The sequence below is a fragment of the Meles meles genome, chromosome 6 (genome assembly GCF_922984935.1).
Source record: "Meles meles chromosome 6, mMelMel3.1 paternal haplotype, whole genome shotgun sequence".
NCBI classification, from domain to species: Eukaryota; Metazoa; Chordata; class Mammalia; order Carnivora; family Mustelidae; genus Meles; species Meles meles.
Genome location: NC_060071.1, coordinates 6,600,850 through 6,626,069, shown reverse-complemented (window position 1 = coordinate 6,626,069; position 25,220 = coordinate 6,600,850). Strand labels below are relative to the sequence as shown.

Here is a 25,220-nt window from a genome sequence, read left to right as displayed (position 1 = left end):
TTAAGGCAGTAAGATAACGAGTCAGAAACGGAAGCCCTTCGTTCATTGTCTGTGGCTGGGAGGCTCAGGAGCTTTGAGGAAGGAACAGAGGAAGCCTAGTGCTAGGATTCTCCATGAACGGCGAGCTTGTTTCCTTTCCCTTGGCCGCCAGCAGCGAGTCCCACTCCCTTAGCTCGTGACTCCGCTGCAGCGTCCGGGGACGTTGACCGAGGATGTCGACTGATCTGGGTATCTTTGGTTAGTATCTCCAGGTGTGTCAGAGCGCCGGAGGAATTCCGAAAAATATGGAAAAGCTGGTGAGTTGAAAATGCCTTTCCTGGGAATGGAGGAAGCCGTCCCTTCTGCAGTTACATTGGTTTCCTTCTCTTTTGCTGCAGGTGAAACTGTCCGGTTCTCATCTGACCCCCCTATGCTATTCTTTCATTTCTTACATACAGGTGAGTGACTCAGTCAGCACCAGAGTAGATCTGCCGGGAGGAAGGGGCTTCTTGTGTCCCCAGGGGACTGCTTGGTCCCGGGAGCCCAGTGTCCGTGCAGTTTCTTCCCTACTTGCCATAAGCCAAAGGTGCCCACTGGAAGTGGAAGCCAAGGCTTGAGGTATTTACAGCAAAGAAACCTTTAGTCATGCAAAGAAAAAAAGTTTTTCCTAATTTGGAGAGAGTGGTCCGCTTGCGTTTGGAGCAGGGAAGGAACATGCCTGCTGGCACTGCGACTTGGTTGTGTGGATTCTAGATGGAGCCGTGGGCCGTCCTGCGGCGAGTGAGTAGCAGCGGGCACACGAAGGCTGAGGTCCGATGGTGTGCGTATGTGGGGGCCCAGCCCTTCCACGGAGCGGAGGGCCGGTGGGCTGGTCTCGTCCGGTGCCCAGACCCCTCTCTCCTCCTCCTAAATGAATAAAGTAATGGGCTCCTTCAGGACTAGGAGAAATTTTCAGTGCCCGCCAGTCACAGATACCACCAGGTTCTTGTCATACCTGACGATTGTTACTTTGGCTTATTAAACGGGGATTTTAGGCCTCTGCATTATGGACATCTCTTGAGCCAGATAATTCCTTGATGTGCGGCCTCTAACGTGCGTTCTGGGTTATTGAGCAGCGCCCTGGCCTCTATCCACCAGATGCCAGTAGCGGCCCCCGGTTGTGATAACCAGAAATGCCCCTAGAAATTGCCAAATGTCCCAAAAGGGCAAAATCACCCCCAGGTGAGACCCTGTGGCTTCAATACATGACAACCCACAGTCTCCCAAGGCCACTTAGTCACAGGTCGAGTGAAGAGTATCACGGGCCGTTACTAATTTTCACCGAACCGAGCAGATGTGCACTGAGTCAGCCCTGGCCAGAAGGCCGGGACCAGTTGTTACAGCAATGGGTTGGGACCCACATGCTTTCTGCCTCTGGGTTGTGCACAGACACATCTTCCTGTCAGTAACTGTTTCATTCTGTGGCTGAAGGGGGCTCCCTCCCCTCCCCTGGTGCATCCGTGACCGAGAGGCCGGTCACCTGGGTTCGGCCAGAGGAGCCCCAAGTCGTGTGCTGATAGCTAAGGTTCTGTCATCTTGCCTTTGTACCACGCCGATGATCTGGGTCAGGCCTCCCGTTTGGCCACAGCCTGTGGCCTGCTGTCACCAAGCTGTTGCTTCTGGCCCTCTCCTTTAATCTCTCCTGCGTGCTTGCTCAGAAGCGCTCACGTAGGTGCCATCCTGTCAGACGCGTCTCCTGTCTGAATAGCGGATGTATCCCTCCTCTCCTCGGTCCGGTTTGGAGTTCCCTGTCTCCAGGAAGGCCCCGTCTCACGGAGTTCACTGTACAGACTGAGACGGTCCTCGGAAAGGAGCAGTCTGTGAAAGTACGCGTACATGTTCCTCGCCTTGCTGAGAGGTCCCACACTAAATATGTTCAGTGTACTGTTCAAGAACTTTTTTTCTTGTTTTTTCTTTTTAAAATAACAAGTGCCATTGGCAGAATAGCAGTCCAAAGAGTACAGCTTGGGAAGCAGTGCTGTAAGACCATATTCATTTCACCAGAGCGGCGAACACACGGGGAACCCTCCCCGGGCGCTCTAGGACCCTGGCCTGGCGTCAGGTCAGGCTTCTCTCCCTCAGCCCCTCACTCCTCCTCACTACCTCGTGACCGGTAGTTGCCCCGTGTAAGCGACAGGAAAGGGGAAGAGGCGAATGCAAAGAACAGAGCCAGTCCAGAGGCAGACCCTGAGCTCAGGTAGTCTGACCCCACAGCAGGGGTCAGCAAACCTTTTCTCTAAAAGGCCAGAGAGTAAACGTTGCGGGCTGTGGTCGGTGACGCTGCCCGCCTCTGCTGTCCCGACAGAGGGGCAGGTCGAGGCCGCCTGGGCAGCGGCTCGGAGGAGACAAGCAGGGGCTGGATTTGGCCAGCGCCTGCTCCAGGGCCGCTGACACCGCTGGGCGTGTGAGCTACTGGCGGGCGTGTCAAGCACTCTCAAGCACTGTCTGCTGGGAGTCTCCGGGCTTCTCCTAGACTGTTTCCCCCCATTACACAAAAACCAGTTCGCGAATTCTCAGGCTGCTCTCCCCAGCCGCACCCGCGTTTGACTGGAAGCCGTACTGACGAGTCGGCTGATCCACAGGCGGACGTTCTCCTCGGACGGTGAGACGTGCTTCGTGAGCAGCCCTGGGCAAAAAGCCTCTGGTTCCATTAAGCCCAGCTCAGCCAGAAACCAGGATTGCATTTCCCCCGTTTTTCGGAGAGCTGTTTAGTCTCTTAAAGCCCCTTCTTTTTTCCCCCCGCAGCCTTGGGTCTCTGTCCGTGGGACGCAAGCAACGAAAACCAATACTGCAAACCCCTTAGCGTCCTGCTCCAAGCTGTGCCTCTTCGTGCCTCTTGGGGTGCCTGCGGGGCTCAGTTGGTTAGGCGTCCACCTTCAGCTCAGGTCATGATCCCAGAGTCCCGTGACTGAGCCCCACATCAGGCTCCCTGCTCAGCGGGGAGTCTGTCTCCCTCTGCCTGTCGCTCCCCCTGCTTGTGCGCTCTCTGACAAATAAGTGAAATCTTTAAAAATAAAAAAAAAGTAAAAGATGTCTCCTCCAGCTGGGATTTTCGTCCTCCTGAATCACCAGGAATGGGCAGTGGACAGGGACTGATTGAAGGAGATTCAGCAGTTTCTGCAGAGTTTTGTCTATGGCTGCCCCCCTGCCCCTCTCTTCAAAAGGCCTCGCCCTCTACCCTGTGTTCCAAGGCTAAAAGTAGACTTCTTCACACCAGCCCCTCTGGAGTCCCTGCCATTTCTCAGTCTCCAGAACAGGCCACATGGACTCCTGCTTCTCCCGTGGTTCCAGTGGTGCGGTTCTCGCCATTTTCAGGTCTCTGTTTCTCATTCTCTGACTTGTCGCGTGGGGCAGGCGTGTTCATTCCTAGCAGGCACAGAACACCCCTTCAGGTAGAAGTGGCCGTGTTTTGTGTAGCTCACGTGCGGTGCTGGTCTGTACTCTCTGCTGCCTTATCCTTGGTTCCCTTTATCCCGTGCCCAGGAGCTCTTTATTCTGCGATACTGACAACACAGGCAAGTGTTCCTATACCTCTAAACCCTTTTCAAGCTCGTAACCACATGGCCCATGAGACATGTCTGCGGTCTGACCCTAAGTGGAAAGACGGAAGGCCCTGGGAGCCGCCTCTCTGGTTTCCTCCCCTTCATGGAAACCCTTGGAGCCAACTGCCCAGCGGGGAAATCCCAGTTCCTGCCGCCATCCTGACAGTCCCCATTGTCACCATCCTCTTGGCTGGCCTGGTGTAAGAACAGTCAGTCCTGCCTTCACTGCATGTGCTAGTTCTAAGAGCAAGATTGTAAACTTCCCAACAAGACCCCCAAAATATGTGAGGGTCATAAAGTGTCACAAAATGTTCCCCGTTTTCCAGCATCTGCCGCTGGTTCTCTCTCCGCCGCTGGTTCTCTCTCCGCCCCGACGTGGTCCCCTTACGAGGCCTCTCCATGTTCTGCCATAATCACCTTCTTGGGAAGTTAACCACCAGCATCTCCGACAATGAGAGAATTTGTTTCTGTGTCTTTAGAACAAGAAGAGTCAGAGCCTGAAATGTACAGGACAGAAGAAGGGGAAAGCGGCCGCCGTTGCCACAGCCATGGTAAGCAGCCGCCGCCGCTCACAAACACAGAGGCGCTGGGGAACTGAGAGAGCATGCAGGGACAGAAGCCGGTCCCCGGGAGCCCACGTGCGGCGGGATTCCATGTACAGGGCAGGTCCAGGACAGGCAGATCTGGAAAGACGGAACGTACATTAGTGGTTGTCCAGAGCCGGGGGAGCCTGCAGAAATGGGTAGCGATTCCTGCGGGGGATGAAAATGCCCTGCGCTTGGTCGTGGCGGTGGCGGTGGTTAAACAACTCGCGGTACTGAGCCCTAGGGTGGCCAGTGTAGCTGGGTCAGCTGCGGGCTGTGTGCTTTGTAGCTCGTTAACGCTCTTTTCAAAACGTGTGTGGGGCTGCTGCTCTGCTCATTGTGTTCAGAGGGAGCGTCTTTTTCCTCTGAACCAAAAGCCACACATTTTATTTAGGAAGCACTCGAAAAATCTTAAGCTTTTTCTTTAAAAATGGCAGTGGCTTGGGATTCTCATTGGGAAGGAGTTGTTTGCGGAGAAGTTAATGAGCCCAGAAGATGCTCCCTGAAGGACGTGAAAGGGACAGGGCGGGAGCAGGGACGAGGCTGCTCTAGGACGCTGCTGGCAAAGGTCCCATCCGACGCACTGGGGGCAACTGCTGAATTTCAGGAGCTCTGCCCCCCACTCGTGCCCTTTCCCACAGTTGTGCTTGCCAGGAGTGGAGGCTAGAAGCCCACGTACAGGAGAGTCCTAGCGGTGTTTGTAAAAGCGAGTCCTGAAAAAACCGAGATGCCTACCAAGTGGACTGGCTAAATGAGTTTGATAGTGCGTCATACTGTAGGACACGGGCCTGAGGAAAATAAAAGTTTAATGTTCAGATACAGAATTATCTCCAAGGTAATGTTCTTTTTCCCCCCAAATCCTCATTCGTGGCCTTTATTAAATTAAAAAAACAGTGTGCACCAGAATGAGCTCCTGGTGTTGGGGTATCAGTCAGGTCAGGGACGCAACCAGATTTCTACAAGTGGCCCTTCTTTCAGCCAGTCTACAAAACCGTAAAATACAGAGAGATTATCAATGGGAGGATTCAGTGCTCTTTCCCGTCCTTTGACAAGATTAATTGCCAGAAATCATAGGTTACCAGAACATAAGGAACCCTGCCTTTGATTGGCAGACAGACTAGCTTTTTCCTGCCGCGGACTGCTTCAGAAACCTCTGAACCTGAAACCAGGTCTTTTCTTTGCCCTGTAGGCCAGAGTTCTTCGAGAAACCAAGCCAATCCCTAATCTCATCTTCGCCATTGAACAGTATGAAAAATTCCTCATCCAGCTTTCGAAGAAGTCCAAGGTAGGACACACACAGCCGTTCCACTGTTCCCACGGACCTGGGAGGGGCCGTGCAGACTGAAGCAGCACAGAGCGGTGGGGAAGAAGCTAGAACCATTCTCTGTCCTTTTGCTCCTCGTGGTCTGATGGCCTGAGTTCAGCCGTCACTTGGGAACTCGGGGAAAAGGCCAGTGGGTGCGCGTGCTTTAAGGAGGAACTGAAGGGTCATTGAGGCCGGTCCTGTCCTAGGTGAACCTGATGCAGCACATGAAGCTCAGCACCTCGCGAGACTTCAAGATCAAAGGGAACATCCTGGACCTGGTTCTCCGGGATGAGGAGGCAGATGAACCCGAAGAGGTCAGTGCCTGCTTCCGACCAGAGCGCAGGACACCAGCCGCCTCCTAACTGGTTGTGGGCAGCCTCGATGGAGCAGCCCAGGAGGGTGGGGAGCCCCGCAGGGAGCCCCCCCCCAAGGGAAAAGCCAAGGCGGGCACGGCCGACACTAAAGGCTGCGGATTTCAGACCACACAGAGTCCCCCACATTGGCACACAGGTGGGGCAGACCTTTCTAGAACGGGGTGAGGACACAAGTTCTTACCGTGGGTCTTGCTCGTGACCTTCTGAACCCCTGGAAGGTGACTAGCCCCAGGGTTGCGGCTTGGCAACCAATTGGTAAAACCCTGTCTCTGCCTGCCTCGGGTGCAGCTTCTTCCAGGTCCTCCAGCCCCGGCCTCCTGTGCCCTTTAGTTGTGCGGTTGTAGACCCAACCCCAGGGAGCTCCCCGATGCTGCCGCAGCTCAGGTGTGTCTAAGGTGGAAGTTCACGTTTCTGGCATCTCAGGGCGAAGCTGCATCCTTGAGAAGATCACCCCGCAGGCGGTAATGCGCCTGGCCCCATGCCCATCCCTAAGCCGTCAGGGGGCTCGGGGAGAGCACGGAGGCGCCTGTCCTCTCGCCCCCTGCCTCTGCCCTGCGGAAGAGCCTCAGCGCTGGCTGCTCAGCCCCGGGGCAGGCTTCCCTGTTCCTCCACAGACAGAACCACCTCCTCGGAGTGGGAAGGGGAGAAAGCAAGACTACCACAGGCTTTGATGAGAAGATAAAGGATTTTTGTTTTTATTTCCACAGCCTCTGAGCAGGCTTATCACATTTGAGCACTTACTTCTCTCCCCCGCTAGGGCACTGCATCAGAGCACGAGGGACAGAACAAAGAACCAGCCAAGAAGAAAAGGAAAAAAGAAATGAAATGCCTGAGTTAATGTGAACTTTGGGGCTTCTGCTTTCTTTTTACCCAACAAGCAACAGTGCCCCGTGTCCTACAGCCCGCGCCACGCTGGCACTTGGCTCTGAACCCACTGGACTCCGCCGCACCTTCCCTCGGAGGCAGGCCGTCTTGGCGGCTCCTGCTGCTGGCGAGGGCTGGCCTCCCGCGAGCCCTTTTGCAAGCAGCACAGCGCGAGCCTGAGTGTGGGAACCTGCGCCGCCCCGACGGAACTCCACGGGAGCAAATTCGGGGTCTGCAGGCAGAGCTGCGGTCCAGGCTGGCTTCACGGTTCCAAGGAGCCTTTGGTGAGTTCAATTATCTGGTAAATATCCAGCGCTTCACCTGAAAGACAGTGCCCGTGGTTGGCGGTGCCCAGGAGCCAGCAAGGAGGGAGGAGGAAGGCAGAGCAACCGCCAGGGACGGAAGGTGCCGTTGGGGAGTGCCTGTTTTCTTTCTGTGTAAAGTAAGCTCATTTTCTTTTTAAATGTTTCTCTCTGCTTGTTCGGTATTCAAAGCATACTTTTCACCTAAAAATGCACTTTGACCTTATATAAGGAATCTTAAAATATATTTCTACTGTGGTTAAAGAGGAAATATTTTGAGTTCTGGTTTGTTCATTCATGGGCCGTGAAAATCATGTTCCCTGGGCACGCCCTCCCTGGACCCCCCACCACCAGACAGCAGCAGGCTCCAGCCACCTGCACTTTGCGCATGCCGACCGGAGCGGGGTGCAGCTCACCCTGGGGAATCCCGTATCTCCTTTCCATCCCAGTTGGATTGGAAGGAGTTTTACAATCCATGGTCACTTCCTTCCTGAGGCACCGGTCAATATCGACTGTGCTGAAAAAGGCGACGGACTGGGGCAGGTCATTGAGACCCAGCTTGTAGGCAAACATGCACCTGCAAGAGATGGGTCTTCCCTCAGACCCGGCCCTCCCCCCACAGACCACCGCGCAGTTCAGGGTTTGGAATGTGCCTCTCCCCCCCGAAGTTCACTGTCAGCTGTTAGGCACAACCCCCCCCAGGGGCAGATGGAGAGAGCTGTGGAGTGTTAAGTACTGTCTACACTATCCACCCATTAGGAGATTTGCTTCCCAAACTAGTTCTGAATGGCAGACCGTTACGGAACTGTAATTACTGAAGTCAACCACGTAAACTAGGAATCTTACAAGGGGATACAGCTCAATATAGAAAATGTTTTTTAAGCCACGTCGGAGTTTCAGACTACCACCAGAAAATACTGTGAACGAGGAATCCTAAACTTCTGGCACTTAAGGAAACATGGATAAAAGAAAAACCTCTCAATTTTGCATGAACTGAGAAAAGCTGTCATTTGATTTTTAATACAAAGGTCTGTGTCTAGAGGAGGCCCTGATGGCAGCTACTCGTGGAACACCTCCCTGACCTCCTCACTACCTCCGTCATCTAGTCTGGGTTTATGGTCTTTTCAAACCCAAGAAATCTCACTTAGAAGCTGAGGCTGGTCTTTTTAGGACCTTCGTTCCTAGGGAGATGCGAGCGCAAAGCGCGCTCAGCCCGGTGCCAGCCTGAAGCCCGAGCGAGCGGCCCCTGCCCCGCGTACCTGGTCAGGAGGTTGGTGATCTGCAGGGCCAGGGCGGCGCGGTAGCGGTCCTCCTCTCGCACCAGGTAGCGGACCTCATCGTGGATGCTGATGCAGAAGCGCCCGTCGATGGCAAACTCCTCAAACAGCCACCTCATGGCCACGAGCATGAGGTGTAGATAGTCCACAGCAGAGCTCTGCACCACCCAGTTCACACGGCTGGTCATAAACTGGGGGGAAGGGGGCACAGGTCAGAGGGGTTCGGCCACACACCGGCTTGCTGTGGGTTGGAGGCGGTACGGGAGCCCTGCCCCTCCCTGTGACCCCCTCCCCAGGCTCCGAGGACTGCACACTACCTCCCCCTGGACAGCCGACGGCTCCAGGGCCCGGCTGATGCGGCAGCCCAGCACTGGGGTACACGGGGTGTCAGACATGGCAATGCTCTCCAGCTTATTGAACATTTCTGACTCCGTGCCCCCCGTCCACGCTCGTTCGGCAACCACCTCCCACTTCTTCCAGCGTGACCTGGGGACACACACACAGAAGGCAAGCTTTGCCTTTCAGCATCGCTGAGCTAAAACTAAGTATCCCAGCTTCCCCAGGCGAGCCCAGACCCTCCCACCCTCCTTAGGACACACAAGGTTCTTACTTCCTCGAAGCTTCTCTCTGGATCTTGCGCAGATCCTGCAGGGAAACCCAGCCGTCTTCAGTCCTGTCCACAGGGAGGTCCAACTCCCTCACGAGCCACTCGCCCTCGTCCGACAGCCGGTACCTGGGGGCAGCGTCCCCACCATCATTCCCGTGGGGTGCCTCCTGGGTGCCTGGCCCCGGGCTGCAGTGCTCACGGACACCCAGGCCCATGCCTATGCCCCTGGGCTCTACGTCACGGGGAACAGGCTGAGAAGGGGTAAGTAACTTGCCAGGAAGAGGTGAAGCCCAGTAAAGGACAGATGCCAACCCGGGAGCCGGCACGGTTACCACTGTCCTCGTGGTGCAGACACTGGACTGCCCAGTGACCACTGAGCGACCACTAAGGGCTGTGACCCGGAAGGGAGGGATGATAGGAAATGGGATACTCCTTGAAGGGAGAAGAACATGTAGAGAAGACAACGCATAGCCAAGTCAGACCGACCCTCTCTGTTCCCACTGCCCCAGACTTCCAGATCCCGCGTGGCCTCAGCTACCCTGACGGCTCCGCATGCCTGTCACTCACCTCCACGCTGCACCGGGCTTCCCCACCGCCTGTGCCCTCGGGCCAGACTCCCACGTGTCCCCTTCAAAGATCTCCACGCCTAAGGTCCGACCTCATCCATCCTCACCACACAGTCCCCACAGTGCGAGCTGTACCTCGCGCCCCCCCCCCCCCGCCGTGCTCACGCGCTCACCCCTGCACCATCACTTGCTTGCCCTGCAGCCTCCCAGGAGCCCCGCTCGTTCAATGTGGCCCCTGCACACGGTACCTGCGGAAGGCAGACCTGTCCCTCTCCTCCCTCACCTCACCTGTCTTTAAGGCCGTCCCGGGGACCCACTAAGGCCCGAGCACAGGAGGCAGCATGGCCAGAGGGAAAAAACCGCAGCCTCCTGGAGCAAAGCCCATCCGAAGTCTCCAGGGCTCCACCGCCCCGCCCCGCCCTCACTCACTCACTCCCACGGCCCCACGCCGCTGCTGTGCCGCCACTTGGTGGCAACACGGAAGTCCAGCCTTAACTCTGATAAAAACTGCTTCAAGTTATCAATAAGCAAATGTCACAATCCCCGGGGCCAAACATCCTGGAGCCAGGTCAGAGGGCTGGAGGGAGAGGAGCCAGGAGAGGGCTCAGGCCATGGGGAAAGCGAGCCGTGTCGAGGGCGGTGAAAGGGAGCTGAGGAGGCCTAAGGCCCTGGGGCAGACGTGGATGGGGGAGGGCCCCTCACCGGCGAAGGCCCTTGGTGACAGCGTACATCTGCTGGGCCTTCTCGGCTGCCTCCTGCCGGGTGAGCCGGTGGTTGAACTGCATGAGCAGGCGCTCGGCGAAGGGCTGCCCCGCCCCATAGATGCGGCCGTAGTTGAAGATCTTGGCGTGCTCCCGGCTGATGCCCACGGTCGCCGCGGTCTTACTGTGCAGGTCAGTGCCCCTGCTCTTCCTGCCCTGCAGCGTCATCCAGCCGAAGGCCGTGCAGCCTGGGGAGGGGTGCGGGGAGCCAGGCGTGAGAAAGGCGGCCAGGAGGCGGTCTGCCAGCCCCGCGGCTGCCTCGGCTCGGGCCCAGCCCCTCTCACCGTGCATGCCTGCGAAGTGGGCATCTCCGAGCACGGCGGCGATCCACAGCTCCTGCGAGTCCACGTCGGCGCCCACGAGCACGTAGCCAGGTGGGGCCTGCACCATGGCCTTCAACTCACTGCCTACTCGGTCAGGCTGCGGAAGAGGGAGGTCAGGCCCTCCCCAGACACCCCAGTGAGACTCCTCCCCCCGCCCCATTCCTGGAGCCGGGCTCGACTGAGAGTGCTGGGCCTTTCCTGACAGGGCGCTTTCAGTAATGCCAAGCACGGCCCCACGCTCCACCCTCAGGGGCTCCCAGGACGGCTGTCGGGCAGCAGTGCGGGGGGGACAGTAGACACCCGGCCCCGCCTCCACCCCACCGCAGCCGTGTGCATCACGCCTCGTCCACGTCTGACTACGAGGAGGGGCTCAGGTCAAGTTTGCGGAAAGAAGCACAGAGCAGCAGAGCTAGATCTGAACTGGGGTCCTGACTGCCCCAGAACTCAGGTTCCTTTTCGTGCTCCTCCCCGAAAGCCCTCTGTACCCAGTCTCTAAGGAACCCAGGAGAGGCAGCACGGGGACCCGAGGGCGGCACACACATACCCGGGCATTGCTGGCAGTCAGCCATGTGGGCTCCACAGCCCGGCGCGTGATGGTGCCGGCGGTCACCACCTGAGGCAAGATGGCCCCGTAGCGGCCTTCCTCGTCGTAGTCGGGATGCCTGGTAGGGTGGGGGAGAACATGAGTCCTGGCAGCTTGCTGTAGTCCGAGGTCCTCCCCCACTCAGTTCTCCTGTCCCCTCAACCACTTGGCAGGCCATACCTGGTCACAGCACGGGGCAGAGCCGACCTGGGCAACCACACCACCATCTGGGAACTGCGGGGACAGGACTGAGGCTCAGGAAGGCCTCGAGGAACAGAATCCAGCTCTGGGGGCCACCGCGCCCCCTCCTGGCCAGGCCTCACCCTATTCCCACTGACTACATTCAGGGGGGGCCGCGGCACAACCAAGGCCTGGGGCCCTAAGATCTCTCATCCAGGAGCATACGCCATCTGAGAACCAGCCAGGCCTCCCAGATGGCTTCTGCCCTGCCCCAGAGTGTCTGTGAGGAGTCTGACCTCGGCCATGCTGGGGGCAGACCACACAGCCACAGCAGCCACCTTCTGGCAGTCAGCCCTGCGGCGGAGACCCCTGCCATTGTCAGCCTCGGGTCCCAGCGCACAGGCCAGCTGCCGCCATGGCCCTCAGCCATATCCAGGGCTCCAGCAGCTCCGCCATCCAGGCCCAACCACACCACTTTCTACATAAACACAGAGGCTGAGGCTAGGAAGGAAAGGGGCCTGCCCGCAGTCACACGGCACCCAAAGCACAAGAAGCCAAGCCTCGAGACCGTCGCTGGGCTGTCCCTCCAGTGCAGCCCAGGGGGGTGGGGGGGAACCTGGGGGGGAGCCTGGGTGGGAGGTAGGAGAAGGGGATCCCACGGCTGCTGTATCCTGGCCAGGGCACAGATGACAGGTTTCCACCCTCCCACGGTGGCCCACCTGATTCGTTTATGGGCGTTCCTCCAGAAAGAAATCATTTTGTTGATTTCCAAGGCACGGGGCCCGCTGGCACCTCCTGGGCCGGCCTGCAGGGTGCCATCCTCCATTTTGGGCAAGAAGTCCTTGGCAAAGGGGCTGCCCACGTTGCAGCTGCTACCATCCTGAAAAGGGCAAAGGAAGCAGGGCTGGAAGCTGGTGGCAGACCCCTGACTAGGGAACTCCCTGTGCACCTCAGCTCTGACCACCGAGCCCAGAACCTCAAGCAAACCAGTCTGGGGAAATCCCCAAATGCAACTCAGGTGCATGTGCGCACACGCACGCACACGCACGCACGCACACGCACGGAGACAGAAATGCCGGCTCCCTCCACCAGGCAGCTGCCCCCTTGTCTGGCGTGGGGGAGGGTACCTATGATCCAAGGTCCCCAGCAGACGCCCCCCACTGCAGAGCGCAGACCCACACGTGCTTTTATCCTACATGTGTATATTTATGATAAAACTATGACAGGGATGCCTGGGTGGCTCAGCCGTTAAGTGCCTGCCTTTGGCTCAGGTCATGATCACCGGAGTCCTGGGACTGAGCCCCTCAGCAGAGAGCCTGCTCTGCTCTCCCTCTGCTGCTCCCCCTGCTTGTGGAAGTGCGTACGCGCACACTCTGTCAAATAAATAAGATCTTAAAAAAATACGATAAACAGCACATGGTGAAACTGTCATAGAAATATCTAATAAAACAGAAGTGTAACAATAAGGCTCGGTGGGTTGAACCTCTGCCTTCGGCTCAGGTCATGATCTCAGGGTCCTGGGATCGAGCCCCGCATCGGGCTCTCTGCTCAGCGGTGAGCCTGCCTCCTCCTCTCTCTCTGCCTGCCTCTCTGCCTGTGATCTGTCAAATAAAATCTCCAAAATAAAAATTTAATAAAGTGTAACAATGAACTGTAATAAAAGTTACACGTATCTCTATTCCCTCAAAATATCTCATGTACTGTGTCCACTCTTCGTGCACTGACGTGAGGGATAAAATGCCTCCGTGAGACGAACTGAGGTGAGTGAGCCCGAAGGCTCAGTCTCCTCGGGGCCTCCTGAGGCTGCCTCAGCAGGAAGATCATCAGTGGAGCCTGGGCGGCTCAGTCAGCTGAGCTTCTGCCTTCGGCTCTGGTCATGATCCCAGGGTCCCAGGATTGAACCTGGGCTCCCCCTCCTCTGCAGGAGCTTGCTTCCCCCCCCCCGCCCGCTCCCCGTCTGCCACTCCTCATGCTTGTGCTATCTTTGTCAAATAAATAAAAGTTTAAAAAAAAAAAGGGGGGGGCAGATCAGCTGCTTCAGGATCGAGGCTGACCCAGGCAACCAACCACCATGGACAACAGTGCCCATCAGGTGACACACACGCCAGACACCTGACAGCCCTCGTCATGTCATCACACCACCATGCCCCTCGCCACCCAATTTTCAGGAAGCAGCGACTCCAAGACATGGGGAACGGTCTGGGACCATGCCCTGCCCCACCACGCGTGTCGCTCCTGAGCTAGGGCGCTTCGGGCTGAGTCACTCCAGGGACCTGGGCGCCCGAGGCACGGTGAGGGCAGCACGGGACAGGCGTGAATCAGGACACACACCTTGTGAGGCAGCTTGAAGAACCAGCAGCCGGGGACATCCACGTCGTTGTAAGGTCCGTTGCCATGGTGATAGGTCGGCTGGCTGGCTTTGGGGCCACCAGCGGCAGTCTGTGGGGGCCACACACCTAGATGAGGCCCTGCTCAGCACCTGCATTCGGCGAGGGCCAGGGCATGGGAAAAGGGCCTGAGGCAGCCAACGGTGTGCTGAGAAATGGCAGGATGGCCACGGGCCTCGGGCTCCCTCCTCGGCCTCCAAGAAACGCGGGGCCACCGGTGGGCAAGGCAGTGTGTTCCCTCCCCACCCCGGGACCTTGGAAACGCTCTGGCAAGGGGGAGAGCTACTTGGGCACAAGAGTCGGGCCCCGCCACCCAGAGCCCGCCGAGAAGCCCGCTCACCAGAGCCGGGGGCTGACTGGGGACGGCCGCTCCACAGCGCTCTGCCCTGGCCTCCACCTCCGCTTCTGCCTCTGCTTCCAGGCAGCCCAGTTCTTCCACCTGGATGGGCCCAGGTATGGAGTAAGTGAAACGGGGCCAGCCTAGGGCCAGCCACCCAGTGTCCCCAGGGCGCCGCCCCCACCCAGAAGGCCGCTGTCCTGGGGACGGAGCAGAGACTCCAGAGCCCAGGTTCAGAGCTGCCCTCACCGTCTGCCACATGGCGCTGCCGTCAGCGAGCAGGAACTCCTCCACCAGGCCTGCCTGCTGGGGCTCCGGCTGCTGCTTCCCCTGTTCAAGACAGTGCTTCCTGTACAGGGACTCGATGGCTCTGGGCAGAGAAGAGCAGCAGCCTCTGATTACGGGGGGCCCGGGCTGGGCCGGGCGGCTCACTAGGGCCTTCTGCAACTCCCTTTGCTCAGGCCTCAGAACCAGCTCTGGGGCAAAGTGGGACAACGCTCTCCCTGGTTTTCAGACAGGGAGTGACAAATTACAAGTAAAATACAACACGCCGGTGGCAGGCGACGGTGCGAGGCGTGGTCTGACCCCAATCTGAGCTCCCAGCTCGCACCGGCCGCCTTCCCTGGGAAAGCTCTGGGAGCCAGGCAGCCTCACCCACGGGACCTCGTGCCCCTTTTGTCCCCAGGGCCCTGCAGGTGACTCGGGCTGTCCTGCAGAGCCGGGCCTCCCAAATCGGGCCACGTCAAGTGCCACGGCTTATCCCCAACACCTGCCTGTCCAAAGCTCAGGACTCGGGATCTCAGACAGGTCTAGGACCTCCCTAGGCCTCTGTTCTGCCAACTCTACCGTGTGGCTGACCACTCGATCTCACGCGGCTGCCTGCGAACCAACGCGGGGCACCACGAAAGCTTTAGGATCACAGAGTAGAACTCGTGCTTGATAAACTCCACAGAAAAGAGAAACAGCCCACCTCCCCTGCTGCTCCCGACAGCCCCCCGCCGCACGCTCCTGGGAAGGCAGCTGTGCCGCTGGACCCGAGGGCAGGGCCTCAGGCCTCCATGCCCCTGCGGGGCTCCGACCCCACAAGGAAAGGGCAGCCATGAAAACGACTCACACCCAGACCCTTGCACCCCAGCTCCTCCCACTGGCCTGGGCCAGGCTTGGGTCCTCCGGCAAAGTGAAGGGGTCCCCAGATTCCAGCTTTTCCTTTCCTGAGCCTCACCTGTAGGGGCAGGCCACCCCAGCCGAGGCCGGGGCGGTTTCCATGGGTGCCTGGGCCAGGTTGTCCCGCCGCCCGGGCACCAGGTACCCCCAGCCGTGCCGCTCCGAGCAGTGCAGAGGGAAGCCATCCCAGGTCATCGCCATGAGTTTTGGAGTGACTCGCATCTGCAGGCTGAGGAGGCTGGGGCCCGGGGTCCACGTGGGGTCATCTAGCCGGGGACAAAGCTTCCGGTACCACCTGTGCCCCACCCGAGGAGAGCAGTGTCACCGCGGTGGGGGGAGGACAGCACAGAACCACAAGCCAGGCCCCCTCTCCCGTGACCACCCCCACCCTTCAAAGCCCCGAGGCTTTCTGGTGACCTCAGCCTAGAGTCACAGTCCCCCCCCCCCGCCCCTGGGGGTATATCCATGACCCCCAGGAAGTCCCCTAGAATAATTCACGTAAATGAAAAGGAAGATCCTAGGACAGGCCTACCAGACTAGTCAGAAGCCAAGGCCCGGAAGTGTGGCCCAGCACTGGGCTCCTTCCCCACCTCCATTCCATACAGGGTAACTGGCCCAAGAAGACAGCAATCTGCCCCACTGCTGTGCCAGGGACACACCAGGTTTTCAGAGCCCCATCTCTCACACGCTGTTCACCACGGCCAACCCAAAGGTTGTGCACAACTTAGACCTCCCTTAAGTTGTGAAAAGACCCTGCTATTCACCCTGGTTGCCGCTATTCTCTCATCTCTGCCTGTCTATGAGGCTCAAATAAAAACCCCCTCCTCAAGGAAGCCCTCCCTGATTTCTCCAGGCAGAATTAGGTACTGCCTCAACACTGTTCACTCCTCCTTCTCATCAGAAATAAAAAGACCAGCTGCACAGGTTGGTTTTCATGCCTAGCTCCTCCTAGGGAGAAGCAGCTCCCGGAAAGGAACCATTCCTATCTGTACCCCAAGTGGCTGCGGTGGGCCCAGCATTCAGCAGGGGCTCAGGGCACTTGCACTGAATGAGACCAGCGAGCTGGGGGTCAGAATGAGCAAGTGACTGGAAGACAGAACGAACGGCAGCAGGTCAGTAAGGGTTCCCCGCAACCACCACCCTGGTGCTGGGGCCCAGGAAAAGGGAGTCTCATGGGAGAAGTATAGACTCTGGACACATGGGGGACTAGGGCTCACCCAGGATGTCCAGGAAGGTGCTGGGGCCGCTTGGGCAAGACCTCTGCAGTCCCCTTCAAGCGCTCCAAGCAGGCACGAGCCATGCCATCTCGCTGAACCTCCTCCTCCTCACTGGGGGGGCCGGGGTCTGCAGAGGGTGGGCAGGACCATCAGGACCCGCGGAAGGGTCTCTCCGGAAGGCCTGCCCAGCCTACTCATCTCTGGAAGGCTGGATGACCCCTTCCAGCAGTCCCCTGGGTCCCAGGACCTTCCCAGGGACCATCCCCGCCCCACCTCCCGCCCATGCTCCCCACCTTCCTGATCCTTGGGCTCCCCAGGGGCCCCAGCCCCCTCGATGGGCAACTTGCTGGCTGTAGTTGGCTCCTTCCTCTTCACCTTCTTTGCCTTCTTCTGCTTAAACTCTTGCAGGTCCCACTCCAGGTCCCAGAGCCAGGGGTCCTCCTTGTACCTGCAGAGCGAGGACACCGGGGCGGCGTAAGGCCCAGCCCACCCGTACTCACCAAGATCCTGCCCTCCCAAGGCCTGCCTACCTCTGTCCTGAGAGCAGCTGGCAGGCGTCGTTGGCCAGGTCCATCAGTGACTTCTTCATCTCCCGCTGGAGCTCCTCATACGTGCTCTGCGCCTCTGCCAGGTACCGCTCCCAGTTGTGGTTCACGGGCAGGTAGGAGACCCCCATCTCCAGCATGCCGGCCAGAGTCACGGGGTGGGGGCACCTGGGGGTGCGGGGGAACACCACGGCGGTCAAAAACGGCCCCAGAAAGCAAGGCGTGGGCCCAGTCCCGGAGCCAGTCTGGCGAGCCTCAACCTGACGTCAGACCAGGTCTCAAGTCCAGCTCGAAGACTCTGGAGCCCTGAGATGCTAAGTAAGTCGCTTCCCCTGACAGAGACTTCCTTTCTCTATCAAGTGGATACAGTATCATCCCGTCCTCACTGGATAATCCTCGTTACAGTCACAGGCAAAAGTGGAAGCAGGTGCCTTCTCCCATGTCAAGCCTCAGCACCCAGCACTGCGCTAGATCACAGACGAGCCTCACAACGGGGATGGGCAAGCATTCTTTGTGTGCTTTACGGACGCACACAGACTCCGAGAAACCAAGTGACCTGCCCAAGGGCAAATGAATGAGGCAGGCCAGTCGATTCAAACGACGTCTAGGTGACACCTGTGACTGGCCACACCGTATGAGTGACTCACTACCAAACATGACCAAGACAGACGTGAAGCCCCGGGCTCAGGGTCTGGGCCCAGAGAGGGTGCTCCATCAGCCAGGGCCACACACAGGAAGGTCCGCCACAGCCCTCAGCCCTCCCCTCCAGGGCCTCCACAGAAACCCAGAGTCCAGGACCCAGCGGCCACCACGCCACTGAATGGCTCCATTCTTTCAGTCCGGAAAAGCTAAGGTCCACAGGCTGAGGGAGACCTTTTGACAGAGGACCCAGGTACAGGCACTCTACTGACCCCCAGGGGTTCCCACTGGGGGCCCCCCCTCACCTCTCCAAGAAGAGCGGTAGCTGCTGCTGGAAGACCTCATGGGTGGCCCACACGTCCTGGGCACAGTACTGCATCAGGTCCTGGCACAGGCGACAGGAAGGCGCTGGGTGGGCAGCCATCCCGCTGCCATCGCCGGGTCTCAGGGTCAGGTTGGGCAGCCATACGCCCTGGGGTCAGCCAGGGGCCGCCACGGCCCGGCCCCCCAGAGCCCCTCGCCAGCACGGTACCTGGAAGTTCTCACGGATGTCCTTCATGCTACCCTTGACAAACAGCTCTCGAGGCTCCTTCTCTAAGGGGGGGCCCCCCACATAGAGGCCGTGCACGTCTGCCAGATTATTGACACTGCTGATGTCCAGCCAGTCCCAGGACGAGATCTGGGGGGGCCGGAGCAAGGGACACAGATCAGCCTCGGGACAGACAGGCAGGCTGGTGAGACAGTCCCAAGCGGCCCACTCTGGCCTCCCGCAGTTGAGCGCTCACCGCTGGGCCACCGGCTTTGCGGGGGGCCTTCTGGCCTCGCTGCGTGGGGTGTTGGGCCTTGCGCTTGCCCTGCTTGGCTGCCATCCACAGACTGCGCTGGAAACCGCTGAGCCCCGAGATGGCCATGTGCATGCTCATGGTGTCCAGGAAGCGCATGCGGGAGCCCTGGGGGGGGGGGGCTGGAGCTGAGGCCACTCAGTACCGCTTCAGGGGTGTCACCCCACCAGCCCCGCCCCAGCCTCCTCCTATCACACGACATTCCAATGCTTAAGACTCTCCTCATCTTGCTCACGCTTAGCCCTCCGGTGGGGACCGGCTTGCCCTCCCACATCCCACCCTCCAAGGGGCAGGCCCAGCTCAACCCCAACACAAGGGGCCTTCCCAGCGTCCAGCCACAGCTTCGAGGGCTGCCTTGGGAACAGAGGGGCCAGATCGTGGCCTTCTGAGCTCCCAGGTTTGGCGCCCCCACCCCAGCCCTGCCGCTCACGAGCTCTGTAGCCCTGTTCAGGTCAACAAGGCTACCCTCACCGGGCCCACCTTTCTGCTGGGCTGGCTGTAAGGATGCATCGTTCAAACCCCTCCCCCCACCCCACCCCCCAGCAACCCTGCCAGGTGGCTTCTGCGAACGCCCCCTTTTCGCAAATAAGGAAACGGTGGCTCAGGGACGGTAAGGTGCTCGTGCTGCTTGTCCCTCTCGCGGGCAGGACGTGAGCCCAGGCTGTGTGGCCCAGAGCCGCCGAAGACCCACGCTACGCTCTAAACCACCACACGGGGAGAAGGGGTAGCCGTACTCCCTGATGACGCCTGCCCCATACCAGGCCAGTCCTGGGGAATGAACAGCTGGGACCAGGGTCAGTGCAGGTCAACAGGCAGGCCCCGCGGCCGCTACCAAGACAGAGACGCTGACCGAGAGAAGCAACGCCTTCCCTAGCCCCCCAGGGTCAGAGCTCTCAGGCCACCCCCTGCTAGAAGCTACCCTGCCCCCAGGGACCTTACCTGGATCAGGTACTGCTCCCTGATATGGGCTCGATCAAAGCACACGTTGTGCCCCACCACCAACTGCTCCTGCCAGCGGCGCCGGGTGGGGCCACCCGCACTGGCAGGGCCCTCCAGAGGAATGAGGTCAGCCGGCGACAGCTGGCTGGTCCAAGAGTAACGCTCTTCCACCAGCCGCCGGCTGCACCAAGAATACCTGAGGGAGGGGAGAGGCAGACAGGCTGGGCACAGGGGCGGCCGGCTTCCGCTCCGCGACACCCACTGCACACCGACCACCGCGAGCCGGCTCCCGCGCTAGCAGCTGGGATGCGAGCGAGCCCGGGGAGTGCTCCCCACCCTCACGGAGCGGGAGAGCGGGTGGGGGCGTGTGGGAGGGAGGTCATAAAAGCTCCTGGACTCCACCCTTCCACAGATAAAAACAGAGCTAAATGCCGCATGCTGGGGGTCCCACGCGGGCACCCGGCCTGGACCCCAACAAGGTGGTCAGGTCCAGGATTCACAAAGTCTGAGCTGTTTATGAGCACCGTCTACCCCTCGGGTCTGGAAGCACCCAACAGCAGGTGTTCAAAACGTTAGCAACGGAGACAGACAATTCCAACAGAATCCAAAGTGGGAATTTTTTTTTTTTTTTGGTTGAAAATGGCAAAAAAGAAAAAAAAAGAAAAAGACAAATGCTGCACACGTACAGGATGAACCATCTAACGTCTGGAAAGACTCTGAAGGACCAAGAGCACATCACGCACCTTGGAGCAGGTGTGGGCCTCTCCAAGCCACCCGAGGAGAGCCGAGGCCAAGTTGTGGGCCTGCCGGGGCCGGGCCACCCGGGCAGAGAAGGGCACCATCTGCGGGCGCCTGACCCCGACTCAGGGCAAGGCTGGAGGGTGCCCAAGATCCACGAGGCCAGGCATGGCAAGGCCACTGAGGAAAAACCCACTGTGAACCACAGATGACGCCAGAGGGTCAAAGCCACTCAGCATCAAAGGGAGTGACGAGGCCTCGTGTGACCTCTGCAGCCACGCAGGCACCCCGGAACAGCGGGGGCCATGTGCCCCCGCAGCTTCAACAAACACAACAGTACCTTCCACAGGGGAGGGGGAACCAGCAGAAAGTGGCTCCTCATTTTAAACCTGCTAAAGTCTAACTCACAACCAAATGTGACGATACGCTCAGGGACGCAGGCCGCAACCGCCTCCCCCTTCTGAGCCCTGGCTGGAAGAAGAGGCTGGAAAATGTCACATGTCTGAGTCTATGGTGACGGCAGGAACTCTAGGCACAACAAAAAGGCCAGACTGGTGTCAAGATCCAGGGCTGCAGCTGCGCACAGAACCGTCTTACTACACGTCTGTGATAAAAAAGCAGCGAACATGCAAACACGTGTGGCACGTTCAAGAGGATTCACATCAATGCCGTTAACTCTCTACACTTGTCCTGCGAACCTCAGATCAATGTTGGCACCTGTGTGACGTCCCCCTAGCGTGACGACCACAGTCCTCAGCCACAGCCTTTGGGAAGCTGCTCTGGGGGATGTCTAAGCTGCGCCCCCCGGGCCCCCAACACCATCCCAAAATCTCAGGCTGGCCTGGAACTTGCGGTTACACAGCCACACGGGAGGGACATGCCCAAGTTCACAGCAGACTGCTCGGAGGGGCCCCATCTGGCACTCCCCACCCCTCCAGTCAGGCTCCCAGGAGGAAGGCCCCACGGGAGCCCAGGCCTCGGCAGGGACTCCTGCCATCCCGCAAACCGAGCAGTGCCCCCAGGACCACTGGCAAGAATGGAATGAGGATGAGAGGATGGGGAGGACGGGGAGAGGAAGGAGGAGGGAGAGAGAGAAGGGAACTCGAGGTAAAATGGCCAGAAATGACCGAGAGATCAAAAACCAAGTCTTTCTTGTCACTGGTTTCCTAATTTGCCTGCTTTACCTTCTCAAACGGTGGGTGGTAATCCCTCTATGTGGACCGTCAAGTCACATAGGAAGCACTGAGATTCTCGTCTCAACTGGGACTAAATCAATGCGGAATCTGGTTTTGCTCCTTTCAGCCATTAATGCCTACCTTATCTATTTAGCCATGTTTTCACCATTTTCAACTGCATATTTAACATTTCGCAGCTTTCTGTACAAAGATGTAGCTTCCAATAGGAATAAAGAAACTGCTAACTTTTGTGCTGGCCATGCCTGAAAGCATTGGGGCTGTAAAGAGTATTTTAATCCTGGAACGAAGAATAAAAAAGGGGAGAAACAGGACTGCCATCATTGTTTGAAAAAGAAACGTGGGTAGCACTTAGAAAGTTATTTAAAAAGAAGAGAGAGAGATTTGGATATACCTTCTGGGGACCAAAATGCCTGTTTGGGAGGCTGGGGGCAATGCGGGGGGGGTGCTACGTCTGGGTGGGAGTGTGTTTGGGGACATCGTAGGAATAGCTGGTCTGGCATTTAAGGCAGCAGCTGGCGACGCTAAATGCTTTGTACTGTCTGGAACAGCCCATGATAACCACCAGTATCCCCAAACAGAAACACTGTTCAAATGTCTTAGACTAACTTCTCAGGAAGCAATTAGGGGAGGAGGAAAGGCACCCAATCAAGGTGGCCTCGAGTGGTCTCCCCTAGGATCCCAAGTACAAGCTACTGTCGTTCTCCACATAGCCCCGATCACCACCTGCCGTTTGCTTGGGTGTTTGTTAACTGCCTGTGTCTTCCCACCAGAAAGTAAGCTCTGTGAAAGCTGGGGTCAAGCCTACTTCAGTTCACCACGAATCCGCAGTCCCTACAAGAGCGCCCTGGTGGCACACAGTGGGACCTCCATAACTGTTCACTGAGACGAACCATTCAGCTGGGCCCCCCCCACCTGCGCTAAAGCCCCCGGAGCCCAGCCCCTACTTACCAGGCCGAGGGGGATATGGCCACCGCCAACGTGGGGCAAGTTCCCTCTGCCAAGCAGACCTCCACGTCGAACACCAGGGCCCGCTCCTCGGGGATGGCCACGGGTACGGCCTCCCCCGCGGGGCCGTACCGGGTCCAGCCCTCCGCCCAGGCCCAGCTCGGGGGCTGGGGGGGCAGCTGGGCCTGCAATAACGAGTTGGCCGCCTCCAGGTAGGGCAGGCTCTGCTTCTGGGCCAGGAGGCGGAAGTGCTGGTCCAGGCTGCCCCCGTAGAGGGGCGGCAGGCGAAGCTCCACGTCCGGCAAGGGCGTGGCCGGCTGCCCCCAGAGCCCGTGCCGCTGCAGGTGCTCGACGCTGCGGCGCACCGCGGCCTCGCCGGGCGTCTCCCCGCCGCGCCCGAAGATTTGCTCGTGAAGCCCTCTCGAGAGCATCTGGATGTGCAATGGGTTGTGCCGTAGCTGCCCGCCCTCCGAGGATGGCACTTGCTGCGGCGGCGACGGCGGCTGCCCGTCGCTGGGGACGGGGGCGGGGCCGGAGCTGGAGACCCAGCGCCCCGGAGCTGGAACTGGCCCTGGCCCGACGGTGGTGGCGCCGGCCACCCTCTTCCAGAGCAGGCGGCTCATGGTTGGTGCAGGGAGCCCCCCGCTGGGAGTCAGGACACCTGGCTTTGGGCTCCAGCTTGGCTGCTTTTACTGGCCGAAAGACGTGGAGGGAGACACGTCCTGTCTCTGTTTTCCAGTCAGTGAAATGGGTCTGACCATGCCTGCCTTCCACCCACAAATCCTGAAGGAGACAGACGATATCAAGTGTTATTTCTCACATGGGCGGTACGTGGTCCGTGACGAGCCGTCACTCCTCGAGCACTCACTGCGTCCCAGGCAGCGTGCCAGGAGCTTTTAGGGACATTTTCTCAGTGAAGCCCCCAACAGCCACGAGAATCACCAACACCCCTCCTGAGGACACTGAGGTTCAAGCAGGTGCATCAGTGAACTTGGGGGAGGAGGAGGCAGTGGTTAAGAGCGACGGTCCCGAAGGAGGACGCGGCGGGTTTGAATCCCGGCGCAGGCTGTCAGGAGATGCGTGACCTTGGGCGAGCTCCCGAAGGCCCCAATCTCCTGCTCCGTAAAATGGGATTACGGATTCTATCCGTCACACGGAACCGCTGTTCGGGTGACTCAGGGCGAACAAGTCGCGAGACCTGACCCTCTGCAAACGCTTTCCAAATGGTGGCCGCCGGCTCCGCGACCGGCGCGGTCCCAGGGCCTAGCGCCGCCAGGTGCCAGCCCCCGGATTCGAACCCGCAGGGCGGGCCGCCGGCCCCCGGGGCTCCCACCCGTGCCCGGGCCTTGGCCCCGCCGGCCCAGGGCGCCCTGCAGGAGGCCGCGGCCCCCACGCGCCCGGCCGCCCGCCCGTGCCCGGCGGCGCGCGGTGCGCCCTGGGACGAGCCTCCGCCCAGCTCCGGGCCTCGCTCCCTGACTGGAGAGAGAGGGGCCGCACCGCCGCTAGGCGACCCGGCCTCCCCCGCTCCCCGCCCCGGGCCGAACCCGCCGGAAACCTCGGTCCGTCCGGTGCTTCCCGGGCTGCGGCTCCCGACCCCAGGCCCACGCAGCGGCGTCTTCCTCCGCACGGCCTACGCAGCCTCGGGGTGGCGTGTGGCCTCCACCCGACCAGTCCGCCTCGCTGGCAGCCGCAACTTCCCGTCTGCTCCCCGCTCTGTCCCGCGGCTACCCGAGAGGCAGGCGGGAGACTCCCGGCGCGACCAATAAGAGCGCCGCAAGTGGACCGGTCCGCCCGCAGGGGGGAGAGGGAGACTTCCGGGTGGGCTCTCCCTGCAGTACTCTGGTAGCCAAAGTCCAACCTCCCCTGCCCAAGGAACAAGTGGATTGGTCCTAGGCAAGCCGGTGGGCGGTAATGCTACTTTTCAGATTGTCCAAAGAGAACTAGACGTCGGGCGGCCGCGTGGCCTAATGGATAAGGCGTCTGACTTCGGATCAGAAGATTGCAGGTTCGAGTCCTGCCGCGGTCGCAGAGGGTCCGCTTACAATTTTTGGTCTATTCCTCCTCCTTAGGAAGGCAGCATCGAGACTTGGGAACGCCGCGATTCTCAGACGTAACGGCTCCCTCCAAGTGCGTCCCTATGAAGTTACTCGGGTACGTGTCCCAGACCCGGAGGCACGTTTCTAAATTGCACCACCAGCCGCGCGTACCCCCAACGCAGGTGAAGGATGGCGAGCGAGGGGCATCCTTTAGGGAAATCCTAATTCACACTCGATTGGTTTGTGGGAATGACAAGGGTTCGCAGCTGGAAGGGAGACGCGTCTCTCCCCCAGCCCCGTGCTCCAAACATACTGCCTTTCAGGGAACCCGAATCTGCGGTCGGGTAGCCAGCCCCCCGCCCGAGCGCCTGGGGAGCCTTCCAGTCCTTTCGGTCTCCCGCCTCCTCATCCACCTCCTCTTGCTCCAGGGGCCGCAGCCGCTCTGCTTTCGGTGCCCGTTGGTCCCTGGTACATAGACTGTAAAGTACCTCGAGGAATGAGGCCCTCGTGAATAACAAGAGCCCGAGGCTTGGAGCTCGGAGAGCAGCTGCGCGGATTTAAAGTCAAGGGAGATTTGAGGTCGACCTGAGCTCACAGAGCTGATTAAGGACCACATTCTGGCCTCGCTGAAAGTCAGCCCCCACCTTCCAGCTTGTGCGTGTGTCAGGACACCCTGAACTTACTTGACAAACTGACTTCGGTATTTTTCGAGGGTAGCGGGGGCAGATAGCCAGGCCGCCCCCTGCCTCCTCCTATTGCCTCCAGAGAGGCACAGAGAAGCCTCCGACCAAGGCTTGGGAAGGCAGCACTGAGCCTTGATTTTTCCATACATTTCCCCTTTAAGTATGAGGTATTTTTCATATACTGTTCTAGGTATGTTTAATATACGCACAAATGTTTGGTTTATTTTGTTTTTCTTTTGGCAAAAAAAAAAAAAAATACATCCAG

General features: G+C 59.2%; 2 protein-coding genes and 1 non-coding gene across 6 annotated transcripts in view; 2 read left to right on the top strand and 1 right to left on the bottom strand.

Moving 5' to 3' along the window:
• FANCI (FA complementation group I) overlaps positions 1-6,798 on the top strand; it is a 95,620-nt gene extending 88,822 nt beyond the window's left edge. For 3 of the 4 annotated variants that reach the window (XM_046007600.1, XM_046007599.1, XM_046007598.1), the window contains 6 exons: positions 243-296; positions 378-437; positions 4,040-4,111; positions 5,334-5,429; positions 5,657-5,764; positions 6,582-6,798. In XM_046007600.1, the coding sequence (XP_045863556.1) occupies positions 243-296; positions 378-437; positions 4,040-4,111; positions 5,334-5,429; positions 5,657-5,764; positions 6,582-6,662 (471 nt within the window). In that variant the 3' untranslated portion in view covers positions 6,663-6,798. The other variant, XM_046007601.1, reaches the window with a different exon arrangement.
• Positions 6,799-6,815: 17 nt separating this feature from the next.
• POLG (DNA polymerase gamma, catalytic subunit) lies at positions 6,816-23,964 on the bottom strand. The gene is made up of 23 exons (XM_046007602.1): positions 23,792-23,964; positions 22,240-23,019; positions 19,358-19,553; positions 18,362-18,526; positions 18,109-18,255; positions 17,882-17,961; positions 16,923-17,105; positions 16,686-16,840; positions 16,393-16,519; positions 15,234-15,470; positions 14,261-14,381; positions 14,015-14,113; positions 13,619-13,726; positions 12,007-12,167; positions 11,288-11,341; positions 11,069-11,186; positions 10,486-10,621; positions 10,143-10,389; positions 8,878-9,000; positions 8,585-8,753; positions 8,250-8,458; positions 7,407-7,567; positions 6,816-7,009 (listed from the first exon to the last, which is right to left on the bottom strand). The coding sequence occupies exons 2-23, from the start codon at positions 22,857-22,859 to the stop codon at positions 6,951-6,953; spliced, it is 3,675 nt and encodes a 1,224-aa protein (XP_045863558.1). The 5' UTR covers positions 22,860-23,019; positions 23,792-23,964; the 3' UTR covers positions 6,816-6,950.
• Positions 23,965-24,189: 225 nt separating this feature from the next.
• On the top strand, positions 24,190-24,262 carry TRNAR-UCG. The gene has a single exon. It is a non-coding gene; the product is annotated as a tRNA-Arg (tRNA).
• The last annotated feature ends 958 nt before the right edge of the window (positions 24,263-25,220 follow it).